Here is a 16,173-nt window from a genome sequence, read left to right on the forward strand (position 1 = left end):
TAGGAATTTCTTTGCCTTTTTTTTATACCTCAGTTAGAAGGTTATGTTTTCACCTGTGTCTGTTTATTTGTAAACAGGAAAACTACTACCACTGGTTTCGGGGGGGCTGAGAACAAAACCATAGTTCTTGGTTCTTTAATTCCTGCCCGACTTCCAGTATGATTTACACACTGAAATAAACCAGTCACTCAATCAGATTTCAAATGGTTATTCTGCCTTTACAGTTTTTAAAGAATTCAAAAGGCACCGGATTCATCTGTGCAGATCTGAAACCATGTCGCTTCTACATTGTGTCTGGAATGTCACTTTAAGTATTAATATTATTAAATAGTAAGCACTTTGTTAAGAAAAGTTATTTAGTGTTTTAGTACCACATATACATTATCACTTGTTCCATTATTCAGTGAATTAGCATAAGTAGATATATTAAGAACTTTACTAGGCTCATTGTCGATTGGAGTTTGGCAAAATCAGGCAAGTAACTTTTTCATCATAGAATACCGACTATAAACAGGAAATGATTATGGGCGACAGGTCTCCACTTCCTCCCACATTCAAACTCTGAAACAATCGCTGCCATCTTGTGGAGCCAGAGTCTGTGCAGCAGTGACCAGGTGGTGGCGCTGCAGCATCAAGGTGCCGCTGATACACTGGCTCAACCAATCAGGAGTTGGTCTCAGCTGTCAATCATTACGTTTCACTCTGTTTCATCAAATAACTAATTCAAACCAATCTGATGCGAAACATGACCAAACCCCAGTGTGATAGGAACTACCTGACATGACAGAAACATTTATTGAATGTGTAATTTGTTTCATGTACTACTGTAAACATGGAGGTGGAGAAGTGTATGAGCTATACTGCATCCGGCCACCAGGGGGCCATCAAGATGATCTATCTTTATTTACATTTTACGAAACTCATGCAAACTTTAATTTCCTCAAACTTAGTTATTAGACGTGACAGCTCTGTGACCAGTGATCACTCAACCTTCTGTGGTTCAGTCCAATCAGCAGATTTACTCCAGACTCTGGAGCGTCTCTGTGGACCAACAAGAACCTTCAGGTTAAAATGTCTTTTAAGAAAAGTGCGTGTCAGTGTCTAACGTCTGAGGACTGAGGTCAGCGGCCGGTGAACTGAGTCCCTCTGTGCTGCAGGAGAGAACCTGAGGCTCATGTCCTCTTCTTTGTCTCCACGGGACGAGGGACAGACGTCGGGTTCCTTGACAGCAGAGGGCCGAGTTGATCAAACAGCAGCACCGAGCTCATCATACCTGGAGCATCGCAAGTGTAAAGAAGAGGAGACAACATGTAAGGTCAAAATGTTTCACCGTGTAGATTTAAGATGTCTCATGCCCTCCAGACTGTTTCCTGGGGTCAGGGTCAGTCTGTGGTCTCACCCAGCAGGGGGCCCAGCCAGTACACCACACAGTACTCCAGGAAGGAGTGTCCGCTGCAGGGGAACTGAGTGGAGAAGGCCAAGGCCGGATTGAACACGGCCCCTGTCGAACTGCCGCCTGGACACACAAACACACAACACAACTTAAAAAGAACATTATTATCACTGAATTCATTTGCAACTCCTACATGAACAAGTGGAAAATGCTCTGAGATCAGTTTGTCTCAATAGAAAAGTTAATTTCTTGCTCAATGTTTTATGATCAACTAGCTGTGAAACATGTCGTGAGACATCAGAGTCACAGGTTGTGCTCTGTGTGTTCACAGAGATGTTACGACTGCCCTGAGCTGAGAGACTAAATGGTTCTATATCTATAGGCCACTTGTCTTGCAACATTAAATAACCATTGAGCTTTCTAGATTGAATGAAGATTCTGTATTGGTGAATGTGTTAACTTATCATTTGTCTTCTAATGGTTTGTTTTGTATATGAATGCCTCTTACATTGATTGGACCCCAATGCTTTTTATATTTGTGTCAATGAAATAACTTCACTTGAGCCTCTCAGCTTCGATTTGCCCAAAGAGCCACGAGGCACTTCTGTGTGTTCACAGGGAAAAATACACAAATGAAGTTTGAGCAGTCGACCTGGATTTTAACATTCATCTCCTGAAAGTTCCACAAATGTGTGAAGATTCCTGTATGAATTATGTTTGGTAGATAAATGAACTGAGGAAGTGGTTTGAATCACAACCTGTGAATGTGACTCTGGATCCTTCAGGATTGGATGTTGCTCTTTTGTTACTCTGCTGTTTTATTGATGTATTAAATCAAATGTTGTGCAGGTGAGTGGGACCCTGTCAGCAGGGTTGACCTTTGACCTCACGTTATCATACCTGCATAAACCACTGATGCGATGACCGCAGCTATCGCGTGCACGCGGTATTTCTCATCCACCGATCGCGTGTGCGTGAGGGCAGTCTGCACCGCAAAGGCGCATGCGAGCTCCACGGCGGCGGCTTGGTGCAGAGGCGCGTGAACCGGGCTCACGCACCGGTAACCGAGCAGCTTGTGCTGCACGTGCAGCCTCGACAGCCCGAGTCCCCTCATCACCGGGACCGCGGCTCGTGCACAGGCGGCCGCGGCGAACTGGCACGCGATCCTCCGCAGGGCGCTGCCGCCCGGGATCCTCGCGCGGTACGCGTGCTCGAGAGTCCCGGTGGGGTTACCGATGGCGCCGCTGAAGGTGAGTCCGTGCACCACCGCGGCCAGGTAGGTCAGACTGAGCGCGACGCGTGGTTCGATCCCGCCCAATTCGGCCAGCAGTTTCAGCTCGTGCGTGCAGCAGCACAGCTGGAAGGTGGACACGAGCTCCACCGCGTACACGCACAGCGCCGTGCGCGCGAGGCCCCTGGTGATCAACCTGCGGGTCGCCTCGCTGAGCCCGACGATCCCCGCGAGCACGAGCAGAGTCACCGCAACGTCTGAACTCATTTCCCCGGGAGACAGGTGCTCTCTGGCGGGGACAGACTCCGGTGATGAGCGGAGCTACTGGAGCCTCCTCCCCGGCCTCTGGTCTCTCTCTCCCCCTGAAGGTAGCTGTCTCCGGCGGATGGAAGCTTCAGATCTGCTCGGGCTCTGCGGATCTTTCAGGGAGGATGCGGCATCGGGTCCGGAGCAAATGAGCATCATCAGGTCGCTCACATGGTGCGGAAGTGCCTGGGCTCCACAGACCTCCTCATGGTCCTCCTCCTCATGGTCCTGCTCCTCCTGCTCCTCCTGCTCCTCCTGCTCCTCCTGCTCCTCCTGCTCCTCCTGCTCCTCCTGCTCCTCCTGCTCCTCCTGCTCCTCCTGCTCCTCCTTCTCCTCCTTCTCCTCCTGTTCCTTCTCCTCCTTCTCCTTCTCCCCCTACTCCTCCTGCTAACGTTACTGCTCTTCTCTTCTTTCCATTCTCTTTCTCCTTCCTTAGGCTCTTTTGTCAATTTTGCATCTCCTCTAAAGTTCATGAAATTAGGCCAAATCATTATAACAATATATATAAAGGTGAAATTCAAAGCAACTGATGGAAAAATACATCTCAACATTCACCTGTAGTGAGAACCAGGGGTCAGAAGTCTTAAGAGCAATATTATTAAGTTGGAATTCATTTCCCAAAGTTACATACATTTATAGTGATATTCTTCCATTGTTCCTTTGGAAGATTCACTCAAACTGCTGAGGCCCAGATTCATCTTTAAATTATCAAGCTTGATGCATTTTATCTCCATCACTTTCATCAAATTGCTTCAAGATGTTTTATTATGGTCAGTGTGACAGTGATACTTGTGATACATATAATGTGATTATTGTATTAATGTATAAATGTCTATTTCATTCCCTTGTGCTCAGAAACTCTATTAGATTAAAGGAGAAACAGCCTTTTTATATATTTATTTTCTGTTTCTAAAAGTTATCTTGCACTAAAGAATTCATTAAGTTCTTTATACCACTAGATGACGCTGTCTTCCTATTCTGTTCATCATGTGAAAATGTTTCTTTAATAAATTTATCCTTTAAATGATGTGATGATGATGAAAAAACTCAATGAGTTCATTAATTTGGTGGAATTTATCTTGAATAGATTTTTCATAAAGGAAAAATTGTTCATGTAGGGTAAGTCTTTTATCCTGAATCTCAAAGATAATTTGCTATGAATTTGAAGTTTTGGATATTTAATAAACGAAAACATAATATACTAGAATGACTGGAAATCCTCAGAAACATCTTCTTCTGCTCCTGCATATTCTTTATTTCCTCCTTTAGATTTCCAAAGACCTGTGAGTGACAGTGTCACATTCCCCAGTACAAAAACAGGTTTTCACAAAGAGAAAACACCAGCACTGACTTTAAACATTTATTTTAAATAAATGTATGTTTATAATCTATTCATGCCTCCGTTTCTGTGTTCTTATTTTGGTTGGACTACATTGAGGCAATATTGCAGAATGATACGACTTTCTTTTTACTGTACAAAAAGTTGATTTTGACCAAGAAAAGCAATTTTCTACTATAGTGATTTACACATCCCATGAAAACAGCACTTGTATAATTTCTGTAAGATGAACTTCAACAAGGCTAATTGTAAATGCAACATAAGACAATACAAAAAATAAAAATAATTTGAAAAGAATTACAATGTAGTAAGAAGACACAACTGCATTGGAATAAATAAGTTAATCTGCACATAAAATTATATAGATATCCTTCTTCTCAACAACAACAATAACATTATTTGTGTATAAGATGTGTATAAGATGATGCAAATTTGTCTTAACTTTACAGAGGAGTAATAATTAATTTCTACTTCTTTCTTGATCAGTTATATACTGACGGAGTTACACCTGAATGTCACACAGTTTGCAGGGGTCTGGAGGCAGCCGGAATGTCGGACTTTTCTCTGCATGTGAACGCACCACCGCTCTCTTTCACCATCAGCCGGCGAGTTTGGACCCGCCCTGATATTTGAACGGACATCCACGCCAGCCAATCAGCGATGGGCGAAGCTGGGCAATGACCAATGGTGTGTCGGGAGGGTTGCACAGAGGAGGCGGGACCTAGTGGCTAACAATAGCCGGAGCTCAGTTTACTGTGGAAGAAACAGGAGGGAGACAGAGCGGAGCGGAGCCGGCAGGAGAGCACTCTTCCCCGGATACATGAGCCCCGCATTGACCCCCAACTCTCCGGTATCGTTCTCCAGCTCCGGAGCAGCGGTGAGTGTTTCCACTTGCTCTCTAATTCAGCCGGTTACCTCCACCTGTAATCAGCCGTTCAACCCCCCCCCCCCTCCCTCCCGGTGAGGCGTGGAGACCAGGGGCTGGTTCTCTGAGGGGAGCTGGGCTTAATGTGAACTGCAGCCTAGGAGCACACCAGTATTCTCCCAGTCTGCACCTCCACATCCATGTGTTGACGACCCGGTCCCCACAGGCCCGTAAGGATGGTGGGATGGTTTCTGTTCAAGGCACCGGTGTCCTCCCGGCTCTCCCCCGGGACAACACGGGAGTTTTCACCGGTGATTTAACGACAGGCCGAGTCTCACATGAATGAAAGAATGAATGAATTTCAGGAAATGTGTTCCTCTAACGTGATTCATCTGAAAGTCCGAGCCATGGCCATCACTGGAGTCCACTGGAGAGCTCATCAGTCAGATCTTATCTGTGATGATCATTTTAATGAAGATAGTAGAATTTAATCTTTATTACATATTTTTACTATTACTTTATTTGTATGGCACCTTTGCTCACAGAGGATGAGATGAACTGCAAAAGTAAATAAACCGAACAAAGAAGAAGGAGAAGATGATAATAGAAACATAAGTAATGATGGAGAACCATTTGGTAAAAGCCTTTTGAGAGATGATTTAAAAAGAGAGAGGGAGCTCAGGTAAAGTGTCCCACAGGGTTTGGACCCAGCACCTTTGGTCTTCAGTCCTGACTGAGGAGGAGTACCACCAGGGTCTCATCAGAAGTTCTGAGGCTACAGGCTGGTCAGTAGCTTGGGGTCAGGCCGTGCCACTTGAAAGTCAATATCAATACTTTAAAGTGAAGAACACACACTCCTGCAGTTTCACGTCAGCCTCTGTATCTGTAGTTGCTGTAAACCTTGTAGTTTTCTATGATACATGCACAGTATATGTGTGACATGCACTGAAGCTCCAGTTTCCACGTGGCTCAGCAGAAATCCCTGCACTTCCCTGGTCCCAGAGAGTTCAGTGTGTACTTACTCAAAGTGCCAGTAGATTTTTTCAGGAGGAATGTGTGTGGCACTGGCCGATCGGACCGTGTGTGTGTGTCTGCTGCATCTTATTGATTACACACAGGCAGACAGCTCTCATCTACAGTACCCTCCTCATTACTGCCCTCAGACCCTCAGCCTCATGTCTGAGTCAGCTGGATAAATACAGGCTTTCTCCTCCTGAGATGGGCTGACGTTGCACGTTGCACTTTTGCTCCCGGTAGTAAAATCCCGGGCCTCCCATCTGAGACTGACCAGTTTCCTGAGTAGTGAAAAGCTGTTAGTGTGTGGAGCTCATTTAAAAGCATCGGTGGTTTGAGATTTAAGTTCCTGTTCTACTCAGATTGGATTCACCTCAGTGTGAAATCCTCAGCTGTGTGAATTTGAGAGAAGCTTAGTTTAACTGTCAGAGCGGAAATTGGTTCATATTCAAACCAGAATCTGATAACAGTGTGTATATATAAGTTAATAAGTCTGTTCCTTATTCTATCAAACGTTCATGCTTCACAGGGAGAAGTTAATGATAATGATTATAGTATGAACTTTACTGAGTCTCTGTCCATTGGTCAGACAAAATACTTTTTTATGATTATGATTTTCTGACAGTAAATGTTTAATCTAGAAAGTGATCTGCAGAGTAGTATTTAAAAGGAAATGATCACTAGATCACTAAAGTTGTTTTGAATTTACTGTAAATGAGCATTTAAGAATCTTTAAAATTATGCAGAAAACTGTGTTTTATACACAAAAACCATACTGCATGTTTATCGTTTTTTGCTTCTGATGGTAGCATTTAATGCAAACCCATCTTTTATGACTGAACAATTACATATATTTTCAATATACTTGCAATCATTTCATTCACATAAATAATAGGAGGATTTTTGGGATCTCCACTTGAACGGATCTAAGTGTCTACCTGGAAAAGTAAACTGAACTTCCTGGTTTGTCTGAACTGAACCAGTGGATTAGATTGAAGGGCATTAGCAGCCCAGTGGTGGCCATGGAGACCTGGGTGAGGCTACAGGCGTGTTTTATGGCCTCGTGTGAAGCAGGAGGCCTCCCAGTTGTCGCCTTGACACCTCCACAGCATGAGAGGGACAGAGGGAGGCTGGGACCAGTTAATGACCCATTTGGCTCCTGTGGCTTTGGGCTTAGCGACTTCAGGAGACCGAGGAGCGTGAAGCCGTTTTCAAACATGACCTGAGGCTAAAAGACGGGGCTACAGAGTTCACCTGCAGTTCGCCTTTCACAAATACACAACGCAGCTGCAGGTTCACTGCACAGATGATCACAATGATTCAGGAGAGAGGTGGAGCAGCCGGGGGCAGCAGACGGAGGCAGGAAGTGACGTATTGACTATGCTGCGGAGATCATGTGATCATGTTTTCATCGCCCCACACCATCTTCAGCTCTTATCACCACAAACTCTCTTGACATCTTCGTCTGTGTCTTCTACTCTTCGACTCCGCCTATCCACTGGGAGATATTTGCTTCTTTTAGTTTTAGCATAGTACATTTGGGAGAATATATAAACTCACCTTCTTGCTGAGAGTTTAATGAAAAAATGTACATGTATATTCACTCCTTTTATGGACCAGACGTACACAATATATCATGTTGGAATCCTGTGCAGCAGAACACCACCTGCGCCCCAGAACTGTCAACCTTTCCTTTGAGTTGGTGGGGGCTGAAGCATCAGCAGTGTTGGTAGCATTCCTGGCCTGTGTTGGTGAAGAGGGAGCAGAGTGTGGGATCATCAGCAAACCCCAGGAAGAGATGAAAGATGTCTCACTACAGTTCTGAACTTTCTTTCAAAAGTAATAAACTAATTTCTGAAACATAAAAATATTAAATGCAGCTATTCAGTCGCAGTTTTAAACAAACAATAAACCATATCACTTGTTGATACGGATGTTGTTTCTGAGCAGTGTACACATATACAGTAGCAACATAAATAGTAATATTGGCTGTTGAGCAGCCAGAAGCTGCCAGCAGCTGAATAATGGATGTTCTGTCTGCCTGGAAGCTGCTGAGGCTGCTGAGCCTCGTCTAGACAAATACAGGCCGAGCAACACGACATGCTCTCTCCTCCTCTCTCCATGAAACAGACTGAATCCAGAGGAAGCTGTGACCCTGGACGTCTTTTTGTTGAGTAATTTATCCACCTCATTGATTAGACAGCAGATGAAAGGTGACGGTGCATCTCTAAGCCATTAATAGAATGAGTCAGGGTCAAAAAAGATGGTCGTATACTGTAAGGACCATTAGACCCAGTGAAATAATCTAATAATAAACCAGGCGTCAGAACTAACAGTAATAAGAGGATGCAACATGGAAAAGCTCTATTCACAAGAATGTTGTTTAGAAGATTACACAAAAACTACTGGACCGACGTCCATGAAAATGAATGGAAGGAAGTGGTATGGGTCAGGAGAGAACTAAAATAATATAATTAATAATTATAAAAAGTTTCCACTCTGAACCTTTCTCAGAAATCACTTCTGATTAACACAAAGAAACTGAACATAAAAATGTCTGCACTGACTGCTGATAGAGAAGTAAAGGCTGAATCACAGCTTCTTGAGAGGTGACGTGTGTTTGTGTGTGTGTGTGTGCAAGTGCTGTGGACCTCAGAGACCATATGGTGGAGGAACCACCCATTCCTCGGGACCAACCACACCTTCCAGTAACACACACACTTCTTTACTGTACATCTGTCCCAGTGTGACATTCACACACATTCCAACACACAAGAAGCTAAAACTTTAAGAAATGGAGGAATAAAAGAAAGAGTGAAAGTATGTTTAGGAAAAAGATGTGTCACACCTCAGTCCTGTGTGTGTGTGTGTGTGTGTGTGTGTGTGTGTGTGTGTGTGTGTGTGTGTGTGTGTGTGTGTGTGTGTGTGTGTGTGTGTGTGTGTGTGTGTGTGTGTGTGTGTGTGTGTGTGTGTGTGTGTGTGTGTGTGTGTGTGTGTGTGTGTGTGTGTGTGTGTGTGTGTGAATACCTCCTGAATGTTTCTGTGCTGAAGTATTGCGCTCACACCCTGCAGCCTTGCGTCCATAGAGAGATACTGTGTGTGTGTGTGTTTGTCTTTGTTACTACTTTTGTTAGGACCTTTTCCAGCATAAACTCCTTGTCAGGACCAGTAGACCTCATGGGGACCAAAGCCTGGTCCTATGGTTAAGGATAAGCTGTCCACAATGATTTTTAATAAGTCCCAACAAGGATAGTTGCACAAATCTGTGTGTGGGGAGAGTTGTGAGAAATTGTTTGTGTGTATGTGAGATTGTACATTAAGTCATGGTTTTTGTTGGATCTGTTTGGAGATGAACACAAGTGTGTGTGTGTGTTTTCAGCGCATGACTGAGGAGACCGACACACACACACTGCATGAACTCATTGTGTGTGTGTGTGATAATCATTTGATGTAATTACACGTCTCTGTGTGTTGGCCTGGCCGAGCAGACAGAGCTTGTACAGCAGAAACTCTCAGTTCACATGCAGCGGTGATGAATGAGTGTAGAACTGGGTCATATAGAATGTTTCTCTCTCTCTGCACCTTTCTGTTCTTCTCTTGGCTGGAAGGAGGAGGAGGAGGAGTTCCACCTATCAAGATATTCTCAAATGCCAACATCATGATCTCATTTCTACGAACGTCCGCCCTGTTACAGTATCTCTAAATCATTTGCAGATATCTACTCTGCCTCGCCTCATGTCTGTTTTATCTCTGCTGAGAGAGATGGAGAGAGGACACATCCTCCCCATCCCTCCTTCCTCTTTTTTTCCTCTTTTTCTTTTTGGCATCCTCCTCTCTCCTTTCTTTCCTTCTCCTCATCCCTTTCGTTATCCACCCTGTCATACTTCCACTCTTCTTCCCCCCCTCTTCAATCTTCCCACCTCAATCCTCATTTTTCATCCTCTCTGTCCTCCACATCTTGATTCTTGCTCTCCTCCTCTTCAGCCTCCTCTCTTCCTCTTCGTCACCTCCTTTTCATCCCACATTCACTCCTCTCCTCCACTCTATCTGACGTAACCAGTGAAGCAACAATAATAATGTTATCTATAAATACCCCTTCATCTCTCCCCCTTTCCAACAGAGGAAGTCTCTCTTTTTCTCTCATCACCCACTTCCTTCCCTCTGTCGACTTGTTATATTTTCCTTCTCTCTTCTCTTTCCTGCCAGAGGGATGCTCTCACTTTCTTTTTTTTATTCTCCCAGTTTCTGCCTCTTCAGTTTGAAAACAGATGGAAACATGTTTAAATCACAGGGAACAAAGCTGATCTCAGCGACTTGATCAGTGAAGACAAACATGAAGATCAGTGAGAAGCAGAGTGTGAAATACAGAAGTCACTCAAAATATAAGATTTGGGATTTCTTAGAAGACATGGTTTGGATCATGACGCTTTGGCTTCCCCTTTGGGAGAGTATGAAAATGTCTGATTAATATTAAATTAATATCCAGCCTTATATAACCATAATTATTAAGTGTTTTGACTACTGTCTTATATTCTGCATAATAAAAACAACAGCTTGGACGTCCGAACCATCAACACCACAAATATCAAGATCAGCCTGAAAATCCAACATGTTGCTTTCTGAACCTTTGTCCCCTCCCCCCCACCCCAGGGTGGCTGCCCTTCTTATCCACGAGGTGAAACACACACATACAATAAGTTGGACGACTTGTGCGTGTAATGTACTTGGCAGACAAATGTGAGAGTAATTGTGTGTCATGGCGGCGAGCCTCATTATTCCTGCTGAGCGTGGCGATAACTGATGAACGCTGACAAGCGGCTGGAGGAGACGCACACAAGAAGAAATTTAGGATTCTCACACTAACAATTTGAAACTTAAATGCTGTAAAGCATCAGTGGCCTTTATTGTATAACAAAACTAAATCGGCTTAAATTTAGGAAGGTGATCAGCGTGAATTAGGGCTTCAGCTAATAACAGTTTGAATTACCATTTAATCTGATTCAAATGTCCGATAATAGTGTAACATTGATTTTGTTTGTCTAACAGCCTAAAACTAAGTTAATAATAATAATAATTAAACTATAATCTGTGTAATAATTATCTGCTGTGCGAATAACTAATTGCCTGTTTTTTGGAAAATACGCCTAAATCCAGTTCTCTGGTGTAAATGAGATTATTTATTTTATGGCTCGAGAAGTCACAGTGTTATAAACTCTTTCCCTGATACAACAGTAAGAAGTAAAAACCTGTTGATATGAGAGAGTGCACGTAGAGGTCAAGGTAACGTGCTTGACTGGCCACATTGAATATTTGAGGGAGAGTGTTGCTGCTGTCTTCCTCTTGAAAAAAGAAGGAGGTGAGAACACAGTATGAGACATCGCTCTGGGGAAGAGAGTCGATGGGAGGACAGAGAGAACATGAGAGAGACGGATGTCGGCTTGAGAGGAGGAAGATCAGGACAGAGGCTGAGAGGTAGAACACCTTTACATTTTAACCATGAAGCATTAAAAACAAGATGGTCCTTGATATTCTTTATGACCATTCAGTGCTTTGACCATTAACTGTAAATTAAGATGAGCGATATGACAGCTCCTTAAATTAGAGCCCCCTGGTGGCAGGCCGCAGTATAGTTCATAAACCCTGCTTCCTCCATGTTAGCAGATGAGACACGGACCAAACAAACTGAGATGAATTGACTATTGATGGTCAAACGCTTGTTTCATGTGGAGCTCCATAATGATCCACAGCAGGATCCCCACTGCAGAGTCTCACACAAACCCACACAAAGGAGTGGTCAGATGTATGGGTGTCACTTTGACAGACATTCAGAGAACCAGACATTTGTGAATGAATGCGTCAACAGTAGCAACTCTAGCAGGGGTGCATGAGCAACACGCTTTAAATAGGGCCTCACACAGATCGACAATGCAGCAAAACCAACCATGTCAGGTTTAGCTTCATTTAGAAACTGTGGCAGGACAAAAAAGATAATGGCCGCCACAGGCTTGATGATTAGTGGGAGACACTGGTGTCTTTTTCATGGACACAGCTGATACCTGATCAGATGTGAGTGTTTGAGACCAGCAGCTCACCTGTAGCTTTAGTGAGTGGATGTACTGTACGTCTATGAATAGCACCGGCTAACTCTGTGCCAACTGTCACCCTTAAGTGTCTATTTAAGCAACACGGGTGTACTGGCAACACGTGCACTTTAACACACACACACACACACACACACACACACAGATGGTGGCACATTTTATTAGCCTGTGGTAATGAGAGACGAACAGCACCTTGATAAGCCATAATCAGCTACATGTTTCTAACCTTCTGGCTATGGGCATTACTGTGTGTGTCTGTGTGTGTGTCAGTGTGTGTGTGTGTGATCTCACAGTAGGGTGTGAATGTGTGGACAGCTGCTGGGCTAGCACTCTCACCTCCTGGCCTCACCCCCTCTCGCTGAAGCCTTCATCTGTTCAACCTTGTCTGTGCCGCCTTTGACACCAACATGCTGTGAACATACAAACAGTTTGCACCTCACAAAGACGTTTGTTTGTGCGACGGCTGAAAAATTAAAAACGACAACAAACTTTTATACAAACAAATCACAAGTCGGTCTTAGCTGTCCATCATGACATCGCACACACACAACATTTTTATATTATCAAGTAACAAAGTAAAACCAGAAACATGTGGGACCTCGATACCACAACATGATCACTGCTGCGCTGACTCATCATAATATGCATGTTTCTCCTCGCACCACAAACCGTGATGCTACATGTCTTCTGAATCCAGTGATATTTGGTCTGATGGACACATTTGAAATGGAAAGCAGAAGAAACTCTTGTACGTTGCTACAGATTCTGTTTATCCACATGCTTCTGCCTTCGCTATGATCTCATCAGTTGTGTGAAACTGATCTTTCTCTCTGTAATCGTCTTGCTCGTGTTTCAAAGTGACATTTAATTTGCGTCACCGTCGTGTTTCTCTCTCCACACTGTTAATGCAGAACTATAAAAATCTGATTTAGATTAAGGGCCATAAAATGCCAACAGCTCACGAGGTACAGTTTGGCTCTTCTAGCTTCACAATAAATCAAATCTGTTTGATATTTCACAGCACGTTCTTCTGTTCTCACACACAAAATGATCTGTGTGGCATCTGTAGGAATAATTAAGAACCGATCGGTATCCTGATGACCGGTATAAAGTCTTCATGTCTCTGTGTAGTGAAATCATTTGCTTGCAGCTGAAGCAGAACTTGACATGTGTCTCTGTCTCCAGGCTGCAGGTTCAATCTGTCCACCAGCCTTTCAGTGACAGGACCGACCCAGAGACGAAAGTAACAGGTACGTTTCCCTGGTGGAACACAAAGGACAGATGCACCCCACTTTTAATTATGAGCCTCATCAGGCGATTCTGTGCCTTGCTCCGAGGCCCTGAGGCAGTGAGAGACTGATTTCTTTACAGTAGCTGAGCTGCATGTCGTAATGACTGAGAGAAGAGTTCGATATTATGTGATTAATGTGATATATGTTTTTTGGAATAAGTGGGTGAAGAAGTTATGAACTGGTTTTATGTGGATGTATCGTAGTGATTACTCTGATGTTCTGAATCTGGAAACACGGGGACTTTGGGCCAAAAACAGTGAAAGTGAGGCCGTGAGACAAAGTCTGAATTCAGTGTATTATCTTAACAATCAAGGCTTTCATCTCATTTCAAACCTTTGGGTTAGAATTCATCTGAATGACCAAATGAAGTCTAGTAGATAAATTATGACACAAACTGACCCAAGGAAGATCCCATTCAATTTTGCAGCAGCTCTTAACAAACGGGCGGATCCAGAGAAAAGCAAGTTTATCTTTAAAGATACTTTCCAGGGTTCTTTACGTTGGTGTTGTTGTTATCCTACTCCTCCAGTAGAGAGTAGAAGGCTCCGTCCATTTCTGTAAGGTACCTTAACGTTGAGCATAAATTAGCCTTTAGCCTTGGTGAAGGTATTTCATAGTTGAATATTTGTAATAATCTTTGTCCTCCTTCCAGTTCAGTCTGTCCGAATGTGGCAGCTGCTAAACTCTCCATGTCTTTGACGCCACGTCGCAGCTTTGACAAGACGTTGAAAAAAGAGAGTACTTACTGACTCCTACTGGTTTTTTCCAAGCTACTGAGTGGTTTATTTAACATGAGCACTCTCTTTCATTTCTAAAGCAGAGACTTTAAGGGTTCAATTCCCCGTGGTCGGCCCGTGTGCAGGCTCAACGTGCAGCCGTGGTCTTCATGTCACAATAAAGTCATTTCAGGGGAAACGTGGAGCGGTGGCCGGTCTCATGGTTCATTGAGGGAAACCACAGAGTTTCACAATTTGTTAGCCGGCTCTATAATGGGATTCAGCCTCTCAGGCCTCATGGCTCCCAGCATGCACTGCAGCCTCCATTATTTATGGGGTTGCCATAGTGACAGAGATGGGAGGGGCGGAGTCTGGCAGCTGGTATATCAGGGATGGAGACAGACCCTCCCCCCAGCACACCTGTGTGTGTCTGTGTGTGTGTGTACTGCCATTGTTGTGAGAACTGGTCTGAGCTTTGTACAGTATCCTGGGAGCGAGGACAATTTGTCCAGTTCTCCCGTCTCACACAGCTTCAGAGGTGTTTGAGCCTCAGTACTCGGGTTGAGGGGGTGTGCGCATGTGTGTGTGTGTTCTTGTGTGTGTGTGTGAGAGAGTGGGGGTGGGGGGTGAATTTACCATGCACATGAGAACAGTAACTCTGAGAGTTATGAGCCATGTATTTTTTATGTACTGCATCATTGTGCATGCATCTGTAAGAGCTGTACGCCTGTGTGTGTGTCTGTGTGTGTGTATTTGTGTATTGTGAATATTATCTGAGTATTTGTGTTGTACATGTGTTGGCCTACAATGGCCTGGATAGGATCAAATCCAAAGTTATTCTTAACTTAGATTTAGTAAATGTAATGTTCTCGTCCTTGTCCCTGGGCTCACGGAGGATCTCATTCCATTTAGCTGCAGATCCAGGATTTCTATTGATGTATTAAACATTGCGAAATTGGGTGTTTTTCAACATTTTCACAATTTTCTCAGAGAATAGATTATGTATTTTGATTAACTTTGATTGGTGCGGGTTTGACTTGTTGGCCTTGGCGGATGTATGCACTGTACCGAGTGCCACTCTAGTTTACAAGGTAGGATAGAGCTTGCTAATATGTAAAAAGGAAACGAGCCGTCTCTCTTGTCTCCTGTCGGTATGACTGATACTCGTATATCCCAGTGGACACTCTGAGCCCTGATCACATGGTTGATTATCACAGAAGAATAATGTGTGTGTTGAGGCTGTGATGGGTAATGCCGCATTCTCCTCTGGTCTGTTTTAATCTGGTCCAACTGTCTCTTTTGGTAAATACGCTTCTTGTTGTGGACATGTTGTTGTCTGAGTGTGTAATGAAGACCTGTCCTATTTGTGTTAACTATTTGGGAAAATCTCTAAAGCGCCTTCCAGAGTTTCCTGAAATATTCTTGAGGGGCTGAATGTGAGAAGGCAAATGTCAGAGTCAGTTACTTTTTGGAACCTTTCCTTCGAACCCCCAGTAAAATGTCTGACTATCATTGTAATTATATGAAATCACATATCTGCCTTATCCAGGTGGGAAAGCTGTGCGGTTGTAGTTTGGAGTGTGTGTGGGTCTGTCTGTGTGTGAGTGTGCGATACCTTTAGGACAGTTGTGCTCGCAGTTGTGTGTAATGTGATGCTGATGGATTTTGTGTGTGTGTGTCTGGGTGTCTGTGTGTCAGTGTGTCAGAATGTTGGCTGGGCTGCCCTCTAGGAATCACATTACACACACACACACAATCCATCAGTGTCATGTTGCACACACCTGCAAGCAGTGATACACCTGTCCCAAAGTTCATCAAACACACACACACACACACACACACACACACACACACACACACACACACACACAAAATATATTAAAGAAAATGGTATTGGAAAAGTGTTGATTTGGTTC

The 16,173-nt window shown here is 43.8% G+C and overlaps 2 protein-coding genes across 4 annotated transcripts in view; one reads left to right on the plus strand and one right to left on the minus strand.

The window, feature by feature from the left end:
- Positions 1-31: 31 nt before the first annotated feature.
- On the minus strand, positions 32-3,873 carry aqp11 (aquaporin 11). Its single transcript, XM_062385947.1, has 3 exons — positions 2,294-3,873; positions 1,400-1,516; positions 32-1,273 (listed from the first exon to the last, which is right to left on the minus strand). The coding sequence occupies exons 1-3, from the start codon at positions 2,889-2,891 to the stop codon at positions 1,173-1,175; spliced, it is 816 nt and encodes a 271-aa protein (XP_062241931.1). The 5' UTR covers positions 2,892-3,873; the 3' UTR covers positions 32-1,172.
- Positions 3,874-5,011: 1,138 nt separating this feature from the next.
- Positions 5,012-16,173, plus strand: part of pak1 (p21 protein (Cdc42/Rac)-activated kinase 1) — a 34,207-nt gene continuing 23,045 nt past the window's right edge. For 2 of the 3 annotated variants that reach the window (XM_062385941.1, XM_062385942.1), the window contains exon 1: positions 5,012-5,146. In XM_062385941.1, the coding sequence (XP_062241925.1) occupies positions 5,090-5,146 (57 nt within the window). In that variant the 5' untranslated portion in view covers positions 5,012-5,089. Of the gene's footprint in view, positions 5,147-13,434; positions 13,500-16,173 lie in introns of all 3 variants that reach the window. The other variant, XM_062385943.1, reaches the window with a different exon arrangement.

The sequence above is a fragment of the Platichthys flesus genome, chromosome 4 (genome assembly GCF_949316205.1).
Source record: "Platichthys flesus chromosome 4, fPlaFle2.1, whole genome shotgun sequence".
NCBI lineage: Eukaryota > Metazoa > Chordata > Actinopteri > Pleuronectiformes > Pleuronectidae > Platichthys > Platichthys flesus.